The sequence below is a fragment of the Furipterus horrens genome, unplaced genomic scaffold (assembly GCF_987537825.1).
Source record: "Furipterus horrens unplaced genomic scaffold, mFurHor1.1.pri manual_scaffold_1, whole genome shotgun sequence".
NCBI lineage: Eukaryota > Metazoa > Chordata > Mammalia > Chiroptera > Furipteridae > Furipterus > Furipterus horrens.
The window spans coordinates 160,538,846-160,559,357 of record NW_028327171.1 but is presented as its reverse complement, the minus strand read 5'-3'; the positions used below and the strand labels follow the sequence as shown (position 1 = coordinate 160,559,357).

The following is a 20,512-nucleotide window of genomic DNA, read 5'->3' as shown; positions in this document are numbered from 1 at the left end:
AAAATGAAGCAGAAAACAGCTCTGCCTGGCAGCAGCTACAATAATGATGTCTGACATAGTCAATATTTTTGAATGAATGCATTTTTAAAAAGTAATTCACCAGGCTAGATTTAATGTAATATAATTCTATTTTATCAAAAAGAGGCATTTCTCAATTTTGCCATTTTTATCATCCTCAGGAAAAATATACAAGGTATTCCAGAAGTCCCAGTGAAATTTTAAGCTTAATGCTTCCTATCTACAAAAACATATTCTGAAAGTTCCACATTTCAATTTCATTTACATGTATTATATTTTGTAAATTTTAAAGATTTTTTTTTATTTTTTGTTTTGATTTTGTTATCTTTAGAGAGACTGAAAAACAAAAAATATTCAAATTATACAAAGCTAAGTAAGTGTAAAAGAAATTTCAGTAATTATACTTTTAAATTATGTTATTGTACTTTTTGTAAACATTTATATTTTGAAAGTTGTTAAATCTTAAATTTGAACACTCTATTTTCAAAGTGAATATTCTTCCTTTATAACTTTTGAAGCTGAAATGCAATAGTTGTGATATAATGTTTGTGATAATTTTCATTGTTCATAGGCCGGACTCCAATATTTTATTGTAGTCCTAGAATTTAGCCATCATATAAGTCTGTTCACTCATATAAAACAAATATTGATTTAATATTTTTCAAAGCTTGGGATATTTGTACTAATCAAACAACCAGCTGTGAAAGCTCTTGGGTTAAAATTTTTAAAAGGAATTACAGCCTTTTCTTGACATTTAATAACAGCGAATGCTTTCCAGGCTATTAAAAATATATATTTAAGCAAAGCTATAAATGAATCTTGGAACTACCAAGTTATAAAATCTCATAAAAATAACTTGAGAATATTTTTGAAACATGTAACTCATTATTCGTACTTTAAGTGAGATCAGTTTCTCAGTTTGGACATCATAATTAATAAAAAGTTGTATATTTTTGACACATTTGTGATGGGCAAAAAAGAAATAGGGATAACAACCAGTAATTTGTTAAATGTTACCTCAGTTAATCTAATAATTTCCAAAAAGAGCTTAATATATACTGAGGACCCATTTATAAAACATATTTAGATCTAAACTGAAATGGCCATTCATTTTCTCAATATACAGTTTTCAAATTATAGATGTAACATGCTATTGTAGACATAATATTATAGACAGATTGGCATCATAATCATTAATTCACATGTTATAATAAAGCAAGATTTGCCAAAATATATATATTTAACATTTTACTTGAGGTTTTAAAATAATTTTCTGTTGAATAATCTATTTTTTAATTTATAATACAAATACCATTAAAATTCTCCATATTTGTTAAAGAGTACATAGCACAATTTTCTATTTGCCTAAAGATAAAGCTAAAGAAATGCATTTTAAGTACTTCAAATATTCTTCAGATATGTTACAGTTTTTATTAAATTTTGTGTATGTGCTGATCACTCTAATTCAGTGCTGTGCCACCATTTTCCTCCTCTATTGTGGTAAAAATTAAACTTTGTTAAGCTGCTGTTTTGTAAGTGCAAGTGTTGAATTATATTGAAATAAACAAAGATCCAGAACCTCATGTTTCAGTTTAAACTAACATCCACAATGACTGTGGACCTAACTGCCTTGAGTATCTCCTTTTTACCCCGTTGGCTACTTTTTGTTGGTACTAAGGAATAATGATAACACAATTTTATAGAATGAAATATTCACCATAGCTGTTGAAAAGCAGCACATATGCACGCATGCACATTGATATAGGATAATCTTCAGGATATACTAAGGGGAGAAAAACATCATGTATAATATGCTTCCATTTATATTTAACAAAAAAGAGAAATGTGAGTATGCATATCTGCTCATATATGCTCATTACACTTCTTGACAATATATAGGAAAAAACTATTAAAGAATATTGCCTCAGAATAAACTGAGTGGGATTAAAAATTAATTTTCATTGTATAATACTTATTCTATTTGTATTTTTAAAAATTATATTAAGTACCGAAATCAGTGGTTTCTAATCCTAGTTGCATATGAAATCACTTGGGAAACCCTAAAATTGCTTGGTCCCACCCTTCAAGATTCTCATTTAACAAATATGGGGTAGGGTATGAGCATAAGTATTTTTAAAGGGGCTCAGATAATTCTCAATTGTAGTTAGTGCTGATAACTACTGAGTCATTTTACAAGTTCATTTACAGACAATATAAAAATATCATTCTTTTCATTTACATTTAGAGCTATTACATGAATGTAAAAATCATTCATGAAAGATATATTCTTAAATGAAATATATAACTTTGAAATATATAAGTTTGGGTTTAAACAATGCCTTTTTTTCTACCATGAGTAAAACCTAGAGTGAGAGCATATTATTTTTAGAGTTGTATGTGTCTGATATAATCTGATTATATGTTAACATAATCATTCATCATTACAAAAGTATTTCACTATTAGTTTTAAACCAGAATTTAAGAGTCCAGCTAATTATTATTTTAAAAATTTCTTCTTTGCCTGGATTGTATAGCATGAATGAGGCAAATTAATATGTAGGATTATATCTTCACTTCTTTGTAGCTGGAATAAGCTCTGATTATAGTCTTGAAGAGATAGATGAAAAAGAAGAACTGAGGGAAGTGCCTAAAGATGAGGCTGAAATTATTTCTGGGAAGTCACAAAGTATTCCCTTTGGATCTACTGATATAATAAATACACTGAAAAATGATCGTGCCTCAACCCTTGGCAATGATACTGGAAGGTCCTCACAAAACTCCAAGGAAGAAAAACAAGAAACTAGACACACAGATGGACAGTAAGTAGTCTGTGTGCCAGATATGTTGGTGGTGGGTTGTTTAATTAATATTAGTCTTCTGAAATATAGGTCTGATATTTCAAAGGCAAATACAGTTGTTGCATTAGTTTAGACTCTATCCCTTTTACTGTCATTATAAAAATATTTAATAAAGGCCCTGGCCAGTGTGGCTCAGTTGGTTGGAGTGTCATTCTGTACACCAAACGGTTGCGGGTTCGATTCTCAATCAGGGGACATGCCTCACATACCTAGGTTGTGGGTTTGATCTCCAGTTTGGCAGGGGGGCATGTATGGGAACAACCTATCGATGTTTCTCACAGGTGATTGTTCTTTCCCTCTCTCTCCCCGCTTCCTCTCTCTCTCTAAAAGAGTAATGAAAAAAAAATGTCCTCAGGTGAAGATTTTTAAAAATGTTTAATAAAATATATATTTATATGTAATTTTTAACAAATAAATTCAAATTAAACAGTTCTGGTATCTCTGTGTCAAACAAACCATAAGATGTAATTTGTATGACTTAAATATAAAAGTTTTTTTAATTTGTATTCTATGTATTATGCCTATTACCTATTTGACCTAAGTGAAACATTTAATTTTCAGTTTCACCATGTGCTCCTCAAGGATTTTCATTGACTGACGTATAAAATGATTCTGCATATTAGAGTATGATACTTAATTACTGATATTTTTATAATCAACTTGATGATACAGAGAATGCACTTTCCAGTTGATCCTAGGAATTGAAAACTATAGTATAGTGCACTTGTATTATGTTAGAAATGTCATACCATGAATAAAGAAAGATGAAATTGACCAAGCAAAATAAAACATCTTCATCAAAGTTTTGCTTTCATTCCCATGAGATTGTCTCCAGTAAAATTCAGTGAGGTCAGTCCACATCCTGACTCGCCAGAAGTTGACCATGCCATATTATGCTAAGTTAAATAAGTCAGAGAAATACAAATGCCATATGATTTCAATTATGTGTGGAATCTAAAGAACAAAAATAAATGAACAAACAAAATAGAAACAAACTCATAGATACTGAGAACGGACTGATGGTTGCCAGAGGGGAGGGGATTGGGAGGCTGGATGAAAAAGGTGAAGGGATTGAGAAGTGCGGACTGGAAGTCACAGAACAGTTCATGGGGATGTAAATCACAGCACAGGGAATATAGTCAATAATATTGCAATCACTATGTAAGGTGCCACGTGGGTACTGGAAATATTGAGGGGAACACTTTGTGAAGTATATGATTTTTCTAACCAGTATGCTGTACACCTGAAACTAATAAAACAATATTAAATGTAAAATGTAACTTGAAAAAAAACAGTCGAGCATGGCAGATGCAAGACTAAAATGTTTCATTTATATCCTTTTTCTTTAAAAGACAATAATAACAAAAGCACTGTTGCTGGAAAAGTGTTTATTTTACCAAGTCTTTTCCATCTTTCTTTGTAATAGGACCCCCTCTATGAAAGGTAATGTTTCTTGGCAGCATTTCCCCTCAGTTGCATTTTTTTCTTTGCTGTTAAATTTTCAGTATTTGGCAGAAAAAGATGATTATTTCAGTCCATCTGTCTTTGGAAATTATTTCCTGTCTTCTCATCGTGTGTGTGTATGTGTGTGTATGTGTGTGTGTGTGCGCGTGCACATGTGTGTGTGTATATATAACTAGTATCGATATGTAACATACAATATTGTATTTTGCAGAGGGCCACACTTGATGGTATATAATGCAAGCAATGAAGAGAGAGTCATTGCCAGTGTAAGAACCTTGAAGTCATTAGGCCCAAAGCAAGACAATGGTGAGTTCTATTAACACTAATAGCCAATACTTTCATAGCACTTAGTACATGCAAACGGCCATTCTTAACACTGATATGTTAACTCATTTAATCTTGTATATTAACTCATTCATGGACGTTATTGTCTTTAGTCCCATTTATAGATGATTGAGCCACAGAGATATTATGTAACTTACCTAATATGTCACAATAAGTGGTGGACTTCAGATTAGAACCCAGGCAAAATACTGCAAAGTGTGCTTTTAACTACCATGTGTACCTCTTTGTGGTTGTTAAATGTTAGAAGTTATCAGATCTAAATCTTAAAGATGTATTGCCTATGCATGGCCTTTTGATCTATTTCTCTTTTTTCCTTTTACTGACTCCTTAGTCCAACTCTGTTTTACTTCATACTCAAGTTGCTATACATTGGGTGAAACTTGTCTGTCTGGTTTACATCCAATTATGTAATGTTGTTTATTAGTATCTCCCTCTGCCCACGCCCAAATCAAGACAGTGTCTTCTCTTTCTCATCATATATTTCTCTCAGTTCTATCAGTTAGGCCCATGTGCATTTTTGTCCTTGTATGGGAAATTATTTTCAACCTATCTTCACACATTCAACTGCCATTCAAATCCAGCCACTTCACCTATTTTGTTATTTGATTACTAGAAGCCATGTAGTTCTCTGCTCGTGACTCCTCAGTAAGATTGGATAGTCTTGGATCAGAGAAATTATATCCAATACTTTGTTTGAATTCCTCATAGCACCTGGCATAATACTTAGATACTATTAAAATATATACTTCAAATTGAATTTCAGAAAACTGATACCACATAGAAGATGCAAGGAATGCATCTATGAAAATTCATAGTCTAGTCTATTATGTTAACATATAGAACTAGGTTAAGATCTTAACAAACAGTTCTTAACAAACATATATATATATGTATGATATATGGATAAAACATTGATTATCCCAATATCATAGGTAGATAGAGATGTATGTCATTTTATATATGCCATACATGTTGGTTAATTTAAATATATATGTCTCCAATTTATTTTCCTCATGGTCTATACCATCCTGAGATATACTACTGAGAGGATCTAAAAGTATATAATTTCCCCATTATTTTCCTCTTGAGTCAGTTCTTCACAACATATATGATGATGGCAATACCATTTCTGTTGAGAAATCATGATTTTAAAACTGCTTCCTTCTTTTTAAAATAATAAAATAATTTTTGCTAAAATTTTGGCATCCAGTTAGTGCTAGGGTCAAAGTACACTTCTGTAATAATACTTATGTGCATTTGCGCTTGATTTGCAATGACCTAAGTGCTTTTTAAAATTAAATAATTTCTCTTATCCTTAGAGTAGTCTTATTGTTTCCCTCTTCTATTAACTATCTTGAATATTTATCTATGCAATGGTTGTAGACATTGGTGTCAGTTTTGAGTGGGAGAAGGACAGGATAATATAAAATATACCTTTTCCCTCTACTGGCTATTCTTGAAAAAATGACCTAACCATTCATTGGCACATAGTATCACTGTCAAGTATGTTTGGTGATGGACTAGGTAATAAATTCAGTAGTGATTCTGGGTGTTTAGGTCTGACAGTCATTAACGATAATTGTGACATTTTGAAGAGAAATGCGGAGTTAGACAATGGTAAAGTAGATGTAAGCCACCAAAAAATGTGAAAGAAATTTGAATATCTAAATAAGCCAATAAATTAGAGTTTGTTATAGGGGATTTAATTTAAAATATATTTTTACGTTAATGTACTTTCTTTCAGGAAATGTTTCTATTGTGTAACTGGGATATACCTATAGTCAGTGGAAAATGAGAAATAAAAGAGAAGGAAATATATTTAGGCTCATTTGCTAGTGCTAGGGAGCATTTCTTATGTACTTCTGTGGTTACAGCAGCACTGAGAGTAATTGAGAGCAGTGCTTTTCATACAGATATTTAAATAATTATGAAACAAGTAAATAAGAGCATAGACAGATGTGCGCCTCTTCCATAGTTCCTAATCACGTGTCCTTAATTTTATAAATCATAGAAGTTAATAATTAGTTGTCATTGAGAAGTCATCATATAGACAAGGCATATTTTTATAATTGGTTGCATTTTATTTGGGAAGAATAAAAATAAAAATTTATATATTTATTATAGGAACCTTGCAACATAATATAAGATATAGCTACCATGACCAAATAATTATACAATTAGACAGGTTTTAAAAGTATGAAGGTATTTTTAAAAACTGCTTTTATACAAATTTACGTGGCAACATGATTTTTTTTTCTTTTTTTTTTTTACATATGTATCTTTCTTCTTTCCTTTCTTTTTCTTTCTTAACAGAGAAACACCTTTAAATATCTCCTGACATTTTAGGCAGTGAAGTGGATGTTTATCTTATATATGAAAGTGAGTGATGATAAAACTATAGAGAAACACTTGACATCCTTTCACAATTTGACTCCCAAGGCCCACATTTTACTTGTGCTGTGCAAACCACTGTATTGAAAGAGCAGGCCTCTGAGGATTTTGAAGATGAAGGCTAGTTGGTCATTCAGGAGAAATGATTTTTATGGGCATTTGACTAGAGGAGCACAGCATATAAATCAGTCACTTCGCTCAGTACTAGACACACGATACACACTCCTAAGCCTATATTTCCTTTTAAGTGCTTCATTCCAGTTCTTTGCCATCATGTTTTTGGCTGGTGACTGTTGCTCTGTTAACCGAGACACTGGCAAATGATTTTTGTTTTCAGGAAGTCTGAATTATAATTAAGAGGAAAAGCAGTACAGGGGAGAGGGAGGTTGTGTTCTCTACTTTAACTCTGACATGAAAATAATAAGATATCTTTTCCCGAAGAGCAAAGTCAGAAGCCACATGATTGTGTTTATGTACTTGAAATCACCAGGATTATGACTAAAAACATAATCCACTTTAGTGAGAACACAATTAACAAGATATTCAATTTAGATTCTGTTTTTACTTCAACTCTTAAAGATAATGCTTCTGTTGTCTGCCTTATTTAAAACTGATAACATTTGCTGGGACTGATTCCTTTTTAATGTTATGTATAAAGTATAAATACACTGGAGGCTATAAAAAAGATAGGATAATCAAAATTGAAAAAAATGGAAGAATAAAAATATATTTTGAAATTGTCAATGTCTTGTCATTCTTAACAATGACTGAAATTTGAAATCTTTACTTATAAGAAGAAACATAGCTGTCTTCTATAGAGTGCTTGCTCTGGGCAATATCCTACCCTAATAAGCATCTTACAGAAATAATACGTAAAGTATTTAGTTGACCCTTGAACAACATGGGATTGAACTCCATGGGTTCCCTTATGTACAGATTTTTTTCAATAAATACTAGAAGTATTTTCCCTTCCTTATGATTTTCTTAGTAACATTTTCTTTCTTCTAGCTTACTTTATTGTAAGACTACAATATATTATATACATTACATACAAAATATATGTTAATTGGCTGTTCATGTTACAGTAGAATATTAATTAGTAAAGTTTGGGGGGAGTCAAAAGTTATATCTGATTTTCAATTGTGGAGAGAGGTCAGCGTCCTTACTCTCTGTGTCCATCAAGAGTCAACTGTAATACCTATTTTCACCATTTTACATCTGAGCAAACTGAGGCTAAAAGGATAAAGTAGTAAGTTGTGGTCACAGAGATTATAATTAGTCAAGCCAGGTTGCAGGTGGATTCCAAACTTTGGTCTCCACGACACTAAAGCTCATGCTGTTTTTTCCTAAATTGCATTACCTGCTTTTGTATATAGTGAACTGAAAATTTTTCTATAGAATTCAAATCAATCTGTTTCACTTTGGGGAAGGCAAGCATTGAAAACTAAAGTTTTTCCTCTTTTTTTTCCTACATGCTTGATGATTATTTTTTTTCTCTCAGTAGATCAAAATGAAGTCATTGTCATTTCAATGAACACAGAAGATAATATGAAAAATGGAGTGAGGAGAACAGAAATCAATGTAGGTAGTGCTGCCAAAAATAATAATGTGGACATGGAAGTTGACAGACTAACAACCTATCAGGCACACAAAACTGAAACTGCTGGAAGTTATAAGGAAAATCATCTAGCTGCTTCATCAGTCCCAGGCCAAAAACTGAATCAACCCAGTGCAGAAAAGACAAAAATGCAAGATGCCGCAATTCAGACAACTTCTCATAACAGTTTTGATGGGAATCACCAACATCATCATTTGTCTGACTTCAAAGTTGATGAAAGTGTGCAAACTGCAGGTAACAACAAACCAACTCAACATTCACCTTTAAGTCCACAAGATTTTGTAGATACCTCAAGAGAATTCAAGAATCAGGGCCCCCTACCTATGCATTCTGAAGATCAACTCACCATAAAAGATTCAATTTATGCACATGGTAATGATGCTCTTTTGCCTCCTGTAGATGGGATTGATAAAAATTCAACTGCTTCTTATATGAAGAACTATCCACTTTACAGACAAGACTACAATCCCAAGCCAAAACCTTCTAATGAAATTACAAGAGAATATATACCCAAAATTGGGATGACTACTTATAAAATAGTGCCTCCCAAATCTCTGGAAACATTGAAAGACTGGGAATCAGAAACCTTAGGGTATGAAGATGATCAGGATATATGTACTTTAGGGAAAAAACACATTCCAGAGAATGTGAAAGAAACTGCAATCCAAACAGAAGATCTTGTTATTTCTGAAAGTCCAAAGGAGCCGCAAATAGACCTTAAACCCAAACCTACTCTGAAGTCAGAGCATCAGGTGCACCGTGTGGAGAGCGTGTCCCAGAGCCCCACTGCAAGTCCTCTGAAGCCTACTCCCAGAACGACGAGAGACACAGGTACAGCTCCTTTTGTGCCGAATTTGGAAGATATAAACAATATTTTGGAGTCAAAACTTAAATCTCGGGTTTCAAATCCCCAGACCAAACCAAGTTCTTTCTTCTTGCAAATGCAAAAAAGAGTTTCAGGTCAATACGTGACATCTGCAGCTTCCAAGAGTGTCCACACTGCCCCTAATCCTGCTCCCAAGGAACTAACAAAGAAAGAGGTGGAAAAGGATACACCTCCTCCAGAGCAAACTCTTTCTCCTTCCAGTAAAACAACGCCCTCTCCTCCGCAGCCCCACATTAAAAGCGCAGATGATGGCGTCAGCCGTCAGAAGCCCCCTCAACCATCTCCTCCTCCTGTAGCTCCAAAACCTGTTTCTCTTCCCGCAAGTCAGTTAGCAGCACTAAATCTGAAGACTCTGAAAACGTTTGGTGCCCCACGACCTTACTCGAGCTCCGCCCCTTCGCCGTTTGCCCTTGCTGTAGTGAAGCGGTCACAGTCTTTCAGCAAAGTGCGTACAGAGTCGTGCAGCGAGGGTGCGTCTGCCCGATCTCCAAGTGACACAGAGGAAGGGAAGAGCCCTTCTGTAAATAAATTTGTTGACATCCCACAGCTAGATGTCAGTAATAAGGTAAATGTTACCTTTTTAAAAATAAGGGGTTCTTATGCAACACGGTTTAAATGGGGTTTAACAAGAATGTTGATATGTTTGTGTATTATTTAAGTCTGAATTCATATTAATCTAATGTCAAACTACCTACTGTAGAAAAAAGTATAGTACATAGAATCTGATTATTTATTCTCAGAATTATTATAATTCATACAGCCTGATTGGGTATTACTATAAGATCACCATATAATTATATCATCTGCAAATATTTTTATTTAAGTTTTCTTTGCTCATACATTTGTATGTTGTACTAGCTTTTAGTTCTGACTCTGTATTTTCCTGTGTTTTGCTTATCTCAATTTGTTTATAACTTTTCTGGATGTTCTGGTTTACTTTATTTTTTCCTCTAATTCTACATAATTGCAAAATTGTTTGTTTGTTTGTTTTTCAACTAGTTTAGACCCTTTACTGGGGAGGTCCAAGCAGGTGAGCCGAGTCTGGAGTGACTGCAGCCCTGAGCAGAAACAGAGCAGTTTTCAAAATAATTTTAATTACCAGTATATAGAAACATAAACAGTATCAAAGCCTTGATAAAATAACCAAGTGTTTCCCAGCTATGCATTTTTTGTCATATACACTTAACCTCAGCTGATAAAACATTTTTATATATAAATAATTTAAATTAAAACCAGAATTTAATTATGTACTTTTCTTAATTTTCCATTTCATTAATTCAGTGTTAGCTTCTCCATTTATGTGTATGTTGACCAAAATATCATTTAACCATTATATATCCTTAAAAATTTACAAGAAAAAGGGTAATTGTCAACTTCATGTTTGCTCAGCTGTTATAATTTGCCAGGTTCAAATAGTCAAAGGACAGGATTAAATTCATAGCATAAATTATGATAATGTCCATGCAATTAAAAAAAATACTTTGTGTACTTTGATAATGTTTAAAAAATACTTCCATATTTGTGTGACAGTTCCAGAAGTATTTTATAAGACTTTTTCAAACATTCCTAGAGTAACAGAACATTAACCATATTGCCAAGTAAAAAATTTTCCATAATTTAAATGCAATATTTATCTTGAAGATTTATTCATGTATTTCACATTTATGTTTTTTACTTTGATGTAATGTCAGGAAGAGACATATAGTATGGGATTTATATGGGATTTATTGTTTGCTTGGGGAAAAAACTGTGTTTTTTTCTTAGAATGAAATACCATTCCTAAACAATAGAAGATTGATTTAGATAACACTATTTTTGGACCACTGCTTGAGCATTGTTTGGCTCATCATTTGTTAAGATATTTATTTGGCAGTTTGAAAAAGACATATTTAAGTTTTTTTTATAACAGTTGCCAGTTAAATTAGTTACTAAATATTCATTCCTAAAAAGTTTAATTAATTTTTTAATTCTTAAATTTGGAAATTCCTAATATTTATTTTTAGTCTCATGGGAAAAATAAAGAAAACATTGCCATCACTTAGTCCCTTTGCCTTCTAGAAACACAAAACAAGCCATTGCATGTGGCATAATCATTAACATTTCACTACTAGATGATATGTTAGGTTTATCCAATATGAATTTGCCAATATTTGTCTTTTTACCATCAACAATAATAATAATAATTTCACAATCTAATATGTTGGAACTGTGAAAATGCGTTATTTTTTCATCTGTGAAATATATATGTGTTTTAATTATTTGGCTCTTTTAGTTGACTTCATTGGAAAAAATCAGCCTTAGTTGACTCAAGGACAGTAAAATTACTCCTGTGTTCACGAAACAGCTTTTCTTCCTTAGCCTCTCCCTATTCAAGGGAAGGGAAATTAATACCCTCTTTCCAACTGAGCTCTCGCAGCCAAAATAATTCAGTGGGTGAGGAAATAAAGCTATGTCTAAAAAATCAATGTGGCAAATGGTGATTCTTAAAGAACTATTGATAAAGAAAAAATACTGGAAAATGGTCCATTGTTCACTTGGTATTCATATAAGTATTTTGCATTTATTATCTTAGGAAAATAACTCTGCTCATAACGAACAGAATTCCGAAATACCATCTCCAGCTGACTGCCCGTCACTCACCCTTAAGAGGCAAACTTCCTTAACATTCCAGAACTCTGACCCCGAAGAGATCCGACAGAGTTTGCTGACTGCAATCCGTTCTGGAGAGGCTGCTGCCAAATTGAAAAGGGTAAATTTTCTTCATCGGGTTGAGGACAGTGGGCTTATTTTCAACATTGACAAACTAATAGGGTGAATTGTTTTCCAGCATTTAAACTTGAATAGTGAAGATGTCAAGAGTTACTCTTTTATGTCAGGGGTCATTTTTGAAGTATAATCTGAGTCTGGAGCTTTACACATAGTACTTGAAAATATGTCAGGTCTGTTTTCCATAACATGAGCCAGGGGCAGGAAATGTCCTTTGCTTATTATTATGAAACTATATATAGGAAGTATCTGGACTCTTTTGTTGCTGTTGTTGTTGATACTATTATAGATGCCCCCCTACCTTGCTTCCACCCATCTCCCACCCCCTTTTCCATTGGCATCCCCAACTGTTCTCCGTGTCTGTGAGTTATGCATACATTTCTCTGGCTAATCCCTTAAGAAATTGTTACTCCAAAAGAAAGATTCTTTTAGAAAGAAAATCCCTCCCTGTTCCAGAGAAGCTGCACTAGTGATAGTAACCTGCAAGTTTTCAGTCATGGTTACTATGGTAATCAAATTACCACCAAGTATGGAATTAGATGGGGGTCAGGGGAGCGGGGGACAGTTTTACAACTTAAACCAAAAAAATGTAGGGAAAACCTAGAGAATTTAGATGAGACCTAATGTAGAAATTCAAATCCTACTAATGCCTTGCCAGAATTGTTTGGCTCCTCTCTACTGAGGGGTAAGAGCTTCAGGAGAAGGGGTGTGCTTCTCGTGCAGACCCCAGGCAGTCATCACAGGAAATCGTCTGTAGGAAAGCCTACTCCGTCTGTGGCCCTCACCCACTGCAAGAGGAAGGTGAAGCCCGAAGCCTGCATCATCACTTGGGCTTCCCAGAGGCTGTGGCCTCTAAATGTCTTTCTTGTTCTGCCCTTAGCCATCTTGGTGGCAAGTTCCTCAACAACCAAAACAAGAAAAGTACTCATTATTCCACTGACTCCCCAGATATTTCATTTTGTGAATTCCTTCTGTAATCATTTTAAAAGCTCTTTAGAGAAGAAGAGACTTGTTGAGTAAAACACTGAGCTCGACAGAAATGAAGTCTGAAGCAACAGGAAGGCTGCAAAGATGGAAAGAGTGGGAAGGCCTGTTGGGCCCCTGTCCTCGCTGACCGTGCCTGCTCCGGCCAGTGTCCTCAGTATGTTTCAGAAGAGCTGTGAGTGACAGCCACGCTGACACAGGGCTTGCGGGTGCTCCCACTGGGTGCCCATGGAGATGAGGCAACACGTTGTGTGCTGTGGGCGGTGGGGGGTGGGGGGGTTGAGGAGAAGTGAAGGAATAATTCAGGCAATTAGGGTTGAATTATTTAAGAGTATTTGTAGCCTGAATTTAGGTGCCAGGAATCAAAAAATTAGGTAGAGCTTTGCATATTAAAATTGGTACTTAACAGGCCATGACATTTATGTTTTTGTGGGGAAATATGCCCCTATTAAATTGCACATTCTAATTTATGAAAAAAATTTTTTTAATCTTGTAAATTAAGGATGTATTTCAAGTATATCACTTCAACCTAAAGCTTTCTCAATTCAGTAAAATTGACAAGCATTTTTTTAAGTACATAAGTATCATACATTGTACTAGGTACTAGGGAGACAAAATTGAGTAAAATGAAGCTTCTGCCTTCTGAGTGTTCACTGCCTGCACTGAGGAACACTGATACATCAGGCCCATGGAAGAACCAAGTAACTACACAGGAAATAATTGCAGTGTCTCTACTAAGCCAGTGGATATATTAATCAGTTTCAATGAACTAACTATAGAAAACAACGCATTAAGTTGGAAATGCCTTTCAGGCCAACAGCATTGTACAAGCAAGCAGCTGTACGCTTGGTGTGTGATGGGCTCTCATTTGGCAGTCTCTTCCGTATAAAACGCTCATTGCTTCCAGAATGAGCTGGATGTGAATCAACACAGAGAACAGGCCCAAAATGACGATCATATAATTGGGTGCTGTTTATGACTCATTACTTTAGGTTCTATTGAGACTAAATTTTATCTCTCTCAGTAGGAGGTTATTGATAGCTCTGAGTCTCTATAGTGCCAGCTCCTAAATTTTGTTTAATGAAAATTCCTTACATAATCCATTTTATTCTAATAAAATTGGACACAGAGTCTAATATAGTAAAGTTCACAGTATCTACACTTCATGATCGGCTTTCCTTTCACGATCACTTCTACTTATATATGCTAAAAATGTGTGTACCAGGACTCACATATAAGAATCTTCATGGAACATTGTAAAAACTTGAAAGAAATATAACCTTAATATCCAAAAATAGTAGAATAAATATAGTCCAAAGAATGGACTATTATATAGCAATAAATTGGACAAAATACAGCTAAATGCAACAGTGCAGATACATATAAAATATATATGTGTAAAGTTTGACATCATGCAAAACTAAATTATGTTCATTAGTGATACATTGTAGGTGGCAATTATCTTTAAAAGCAAGGAAGTAATGATAAAAATCCTGATAGTGGTATTTCCAGAGAGGAAGGCAAGGGCTTGCTAGGGGCTTATTGGAGCAAGAGAGGCACACAATTTAAGAGGCAACCAAAAACTAGATAATATTTTTAAGTGTCCAAATTAATGAAAAATCCATGATGAGTGAAATGTCAAATGGTTAAAAGGTCAGCAGGGAGGAGGAGGTATTCTCTCTTGACCTGAGTGGTGGGTTGTATACACGTCTGCACTTGCTTTCATTGGGGTCTTCAAGTTAGTGCAGTTTTCTTTAAATGCATTGTATTTCAAAATTGCCAAAGTTGGTAAAAATGGACACATGAGGGCTCTAATTTCTTATAATATTTGCTTAAGTCCCATATGTCTGCCCTGTGCCAAATATTTCTCCTGGTTCATTTTGAATTCTAACATTTTTTAATAGAACAACAGTTATAGTGCCAAATAAAATCTCTAGTGATTTGACAGTAGGTTTAGATTGTTTATCAGAAAATTGGCTCAGGGTTTGCCTTTACTTTGGCACCCAAATGTTCAGTTTAACTCCAGGTACCAACCTGCCTTATGGCTCTGGTTCATATCGAGCAATTAACCTTCGTTATAATAGTTGGTTCACATTAGAAAAGTTACCTAGTTGATGGTTCTGGTGTAAGTGTAGTTGTGAACATGCTATGTTTTTTTATGTTTCTTAAGTCTTTTTCATACTTTACTCCCACTCAGCCCCCAGGCAGACACAGAAATGTGTCTTCAGATGAAGCATTAATTTTTCTAGCTTTGTATTTTATAAAATATGTTTGATATTAAGATTTATGTATTACAAGTAGAACATAGATTTGTAAAAATAAAGTCTGAAAATAAACTGACAAATGATATTTAGTACTTGATATTAAGTATTTCCTCAGAATGTAAAATTTACCTTTGCATAGATAGAAATATGGAGGGAAGAAAAGAACTGGGTAAGTCACCCAAAATCATGCTGGCCTGTTTTGTTTATTAAATGGTTTTATTTTTATTTATATTTCCTTAGTTGGAATTTGAACTCTTAAGAAGTTTCAGGTTGGCAGCTCTTTTCATACATTTTTAAAGTAAAAATAAATGATAGTTTCATAGTTAACTCTCTTTATGGGAATAAGAAAGCTATGTGAATAGTCCCCAAAATTCTTTATACTTCAAGGTTAGACAGTCAACTAGTATAGTTGCTCATATCAGTAAATTCTTAAATGTTACTTTTTTAAAAGATTTTATTTATTTATTTTTAGAGAGAGGGAAAGGGAGGGGAAAAGAGAGGGAGAGAAATATCGTGAGAGATACATCAGTCACACTCCCCTAACTGGGGATCTGGCCTCCAACTCAGGCATGTGCCCTGACTGGGAATCGAACCAGCAACCTTTCACTTCACAGGCCAGCACTCAATCCACTGAGTCACACCAGCCAGGGAAAATGTTACTTTTTAAAAATATCTTTATTATAAGTGTCATATATTCATTGCTCAAAAATTAAGCAGTATCTTTTTTACTTTATAAATGTTGTAAAACATTACTGTATTTCATTCAAGAAATAGTCATTATTCTACTCTATGCCAGGCACTAAACCAAACATGAGTATAAAGTGGCATTAAAATAAAAGAGGTCTCTGACATCACAGAATTTATAAAACGGTAATCTAATGGTGTCTTCTCATGTTTGACAGTCCAGTAAACACTTTTTTAAATAACAAAATATAGTCCCCCCCTCCAAGTAGCTGCTCCAGGTAGCTAGATTACAGTATAATATCCCAGACCACTTTTGTAGTATGTAAACATAATTAATTTTTTTATAAAAATAGAATCTTCAGTAAAACATTCATAAGCATATCTCTTTGAAACTCTCCATCTTATTACATATATATCTCCATGCTATTCTTTTAAGACTACATAGTATTTTTGAATGTACGTAAGTTTACTTGCTCCTTATTGGCAGACGTTTCACTGGATTCTAGTTTTTCATTAGAAGTGGTTCAACAATGGACATCTTTTACTTGCAGACATTTGGAGCCACTCGTATGTTTTTTAAATGCTTAAAACAAAATTTCTCTCTTTTACTTTACGAAGAATTATGAGAACTGCAATTCTGGGGAAAATTACAGGAGTAACTTTTACACACAGACCAAAGCTACATAATGAAAAGTCATTACCTGTGTGGTGTTTGTTGGCTATAATTGGAAAGAAATTGCATGAATATTAAACAGGGCACAGATGAGTTTTTCTTCCCCTCGTGACAACTTTTATTCTTAGCTATTTTATTTTAGGTGGATAGTGTTAACTATTCTTTGCCATCCTGGATTCATAACAGAGTCAAGAAAATTGACTAGTTTAGATGACCAATCTTTGTTTAGTAAAAGGTCAACAAATGAAGCACATTGAAACCAAATCCAAACTAAATCTGCCAATTTTATTTTCCTGTTCACTAACTTACTCTGTTGCTGGGCAGAATTTGTGGCCTTTTGTACTTCATTTCTCTTCTTGTGAGATGATAATGTTTGGTTATGAATTTAAACTAGTCAAATTATAATCTGGAGATAAACTAGGTTTCTTGAAATACTGTCATATTTCACGTATTTAAAAATTATACCTATTTACTATTTATAATCCATATGATTTTTTTTTTTTACTTTCTAAATAATGTTGGAATTTCAAGCTATTTAGGAAATTCTGGTTATTGTGTTTTTCATTTACTTACACTTTATATATAGAAGACTGCCATAAATTTTGGAACTTTACGAGTTTATTTACTGGGAAAAACAAACAAACATGTTTTGGCCTAACAGTCATAAATTTGACTTTTGTAGCCCTTTATATGAAAGCATTTTAAAAACCAAAGCTCTTTTTTTTCCCCTTATAAATAAGGAGTACCTGTGAGGGGAACTTAAAGTTAACATATATCATCAATACAAAAAAATTGTAAAATCCATTGCTTTGTGGAATTTACATTCTCCAAGGCACTTTTAAGGAGCCAGAATTAATCTAGCTGAAAATGCTCTTTAACAGCTTGGCCTGCAGTCTGTTTGTACTCTTGTCCTTTGAGTTGATTTGGCAATTTCGTAAAGACTGAGATGTGTTAATGGATAATTTAACGTGTTTGTTGTGAAAATAACAACTCTTATTTTTAATTTCATGGTAGAGTGAACATTCTCAGTTATTTGTAATTTACTGCACAGTAAATACTGAATGTTAGCATTTACAATTAAGCAAAAGTAAAATATAGTAATTGTTGAAAATTGAAAATTAGACAGCTGTCCCATTTTAAACTGACAGGTATAATGTGTGTTTCTTTCTCTTAGGTTACTGTCCCATCAAATACAATATCTATGAATGGAAGGTCAAGACTCAGTCATTCCGTGTCCCTTGATGCCCAGGACGGCCATTAAATGTTGCCCTGCCATACTGCACTTCACCTTCGCACTTCATAGAACAACTTCATACAAGGGAGAATGTTGGCAAATGTATATTCAGATGTACACTAATATATTATCTATTCAAGTGTAAGAATTTGTGCTGTGGCTTTTAATGCCAAAAGAAGAATTACTAGAATTTATAATTTATAATAATATTTTTGACCTTTTCTGCCTTAAGAGCTGACTATGCTACTTTAGAACTTTAAAACAAGGTGTTAAGAGTCTCATTTTTTTTCAAATGAGAAATACTCATTTTTTTAATTTCACTTACTGATTGACACATTGTCTGCAATGTGACTTAGACAAAAGGATAAATTAAGAGTCATAGACTTATGTGTACAATACATGAATAACTAGGCAAACTTAGATGTGACGTTGGCTGCCTCAATGTCACAGTTTATTTGCAAATGTTTATAAGTTCTATTAAAGCCTGTTTTGTGCTGAACGTATGATCTAGAAAACCAGTAATATCAAATAAGTATATTTAGTTCAACAGTTAATTTCAGTGATGAATCATTTAGTGTGCAGGTCTTATCTTGTATGTTCTTTGTGTAATTACAAAATCAGTGTCAAATTTATGGGAAGCACATTTATTTTAATATGTTATTAATATGGAACACTTGTTTTTTAATCTTTAGAGCTTAAATTGCACAAGGTAAATTTTAAGTATTTTCTGTATATAATTATGATATTATTGTCACAGAGATATTATACATGTTATGTGCCAGAAGCCTTAAAAATCTTCCTGTGAAAATGTTGATATATTGTGACAGTCTTTTCACATTTAATATGTAGAGAGGAATAGGGGTTAGCTTATGTCCATATTGGAAAACTTTAAAGACTACTTGGAGGTTCCAGAAATCTTGGTTTTAATTAAAGCAAAATGATAAAGTCATTATGTAGTTCAGATGCCAATATTCCAAATAATAATATATATTTTCATTAAAGATCAGACTGTTAAGCAAAACAGTGCCTAATCTGTTGGTTTATAAGTGTTCTGGAGTCTAGAGTTTGTTAATGTTCTGTTGCTACTTTAAGCATTTGATTGCTCACTTGTTGTAAAAGCTTTGTCAAACAAGCTGAGGTTAAGTTTGTTTTCACTAAAGCTACTGAGATATCTTCTCTTTGGAAAATGTGTTGATTTTTTTTCCTGTTTAATAAAAGCAAGTTATATATCTGGGATGCCTTCCTTAATGCAGTTTGTGTCAACCAGCCTCTGTGTCCTTCATCTGATGAACACATCTCTGTTAACCCATAAACAAACAAGTAAAGTAACACCTACCATTTATTAGGGTCACCTAGTCTCATGTAAGTCCAGGCATTATAACTCTAAACTGAAATGCATGATCAAAGCATGTAAAATGCCTAGCATCATTCCCGACATCTGGCAAGTGCAAGTTAAGTGTTAAATGCTGCTATTTCTTTGAATGGGACTTGGAGAGATTTTCATATATGAAAATTTAAGTTATGTCATAAACCAGTATGGGAAGGAGTTACTTTTAAAAAAATTATGTTTATATATTTGACTTTCCACTTGGAAAAATAAATAAATTTGGATTCCTACCTCAAACCATATGCAAATATTATGTGAGTTGGATTGAAAGCAACTTTTAAAAGTAATATTAAACCTAGAAGACATATTCAACATTTTCAGGCCTCAGCATGGGAAAAATTATTTAAATAAGAAATAGATACAGTCATAAAACATTAATTTAAGCATATGAAAATTTTAAACTTATATTTACATTAAGTGCTATAAAAGTGAAAAATAAGCCATAATATGTTTTTAATACATAAGGGAAAATTTATAAAAATGTAGAAATTCCTAAAACTCATAAAAAAATCTACCTGGTAGAAATATGAACACACTGGAAAAAACAAAAGTTTTGTTTCTTTTTTACAAGAGAAAAGCTGAAAGGCCAAAAACATGGAAAAAATTCTCTTCACTAATGATCAATACAAGTTTAAAACACAAGGGTACCACGACACACCCATCAAAATAGCAAAAATGTAAGTTTCAAAATATCAAGTGTTGTCAAGGACAACGAAGTAGTGGGAACACTTCCTATTGGTTAAAATACACTGGCACAACCATCAAGTTTTCAGTATCTAGTAAAATTAAAGATCTCCCACCATGTTACCTTTAAGAAGTACGCATGTATGTGCAAAAGGAGGCATATACAAACATGTTCCCGGCAGCTTTGTTACAGCAGAAAGGAGTCCTCGCCAGCACTCAGCATTGGTGGTATACTCACATGACGGGAATCTGTACA

At 33.4% G+C, this 20,512-nt stretch overlaps 1 protein-coding gene across 2 annotated transcripts in view; it reads left to right on the top strand.

Moving 5' to 3' along the window:
- Positions 1–19,419, top strand: part of COBLL1 (cordon-bleu WH2 repeat protein like 1) — a 159,337-nt gene extending 139,918 nt beyond the window's left edge. Inside the window, exons 12-16 of one of the 2 annotated variants that reach the window (XM_090280372.1) lie at positions 2,603–2,837; positions 4,552–4,646; positions 8,581–10,145; positions 12,153–12,329; positions 18,126–19,419. In XM_090280372.1, the coding sequence (XP_090136498.1) occupies positions 2,603–2,837; positions 4,552–4,646; positions 8,581–10,145; positions 12,153–12,329; positions 18,126–18,212 (2,159 nt within the window). In that variant the 3' untranslated portion in view covers positions 18,213–19,419. Of the gene's footprint in view, positions 1–2,602; positions 2,838–4,551; positions 4,647–8,577; positions 10,146–12,152; positions 12,330–18,125 lie in introns of both variants that reach the window. The other variant, XM_090280368.1, reaches the window with a different exon arrangement.
- Positions 19,420–20,512: the final 1,093 nt, after the last annotated feature.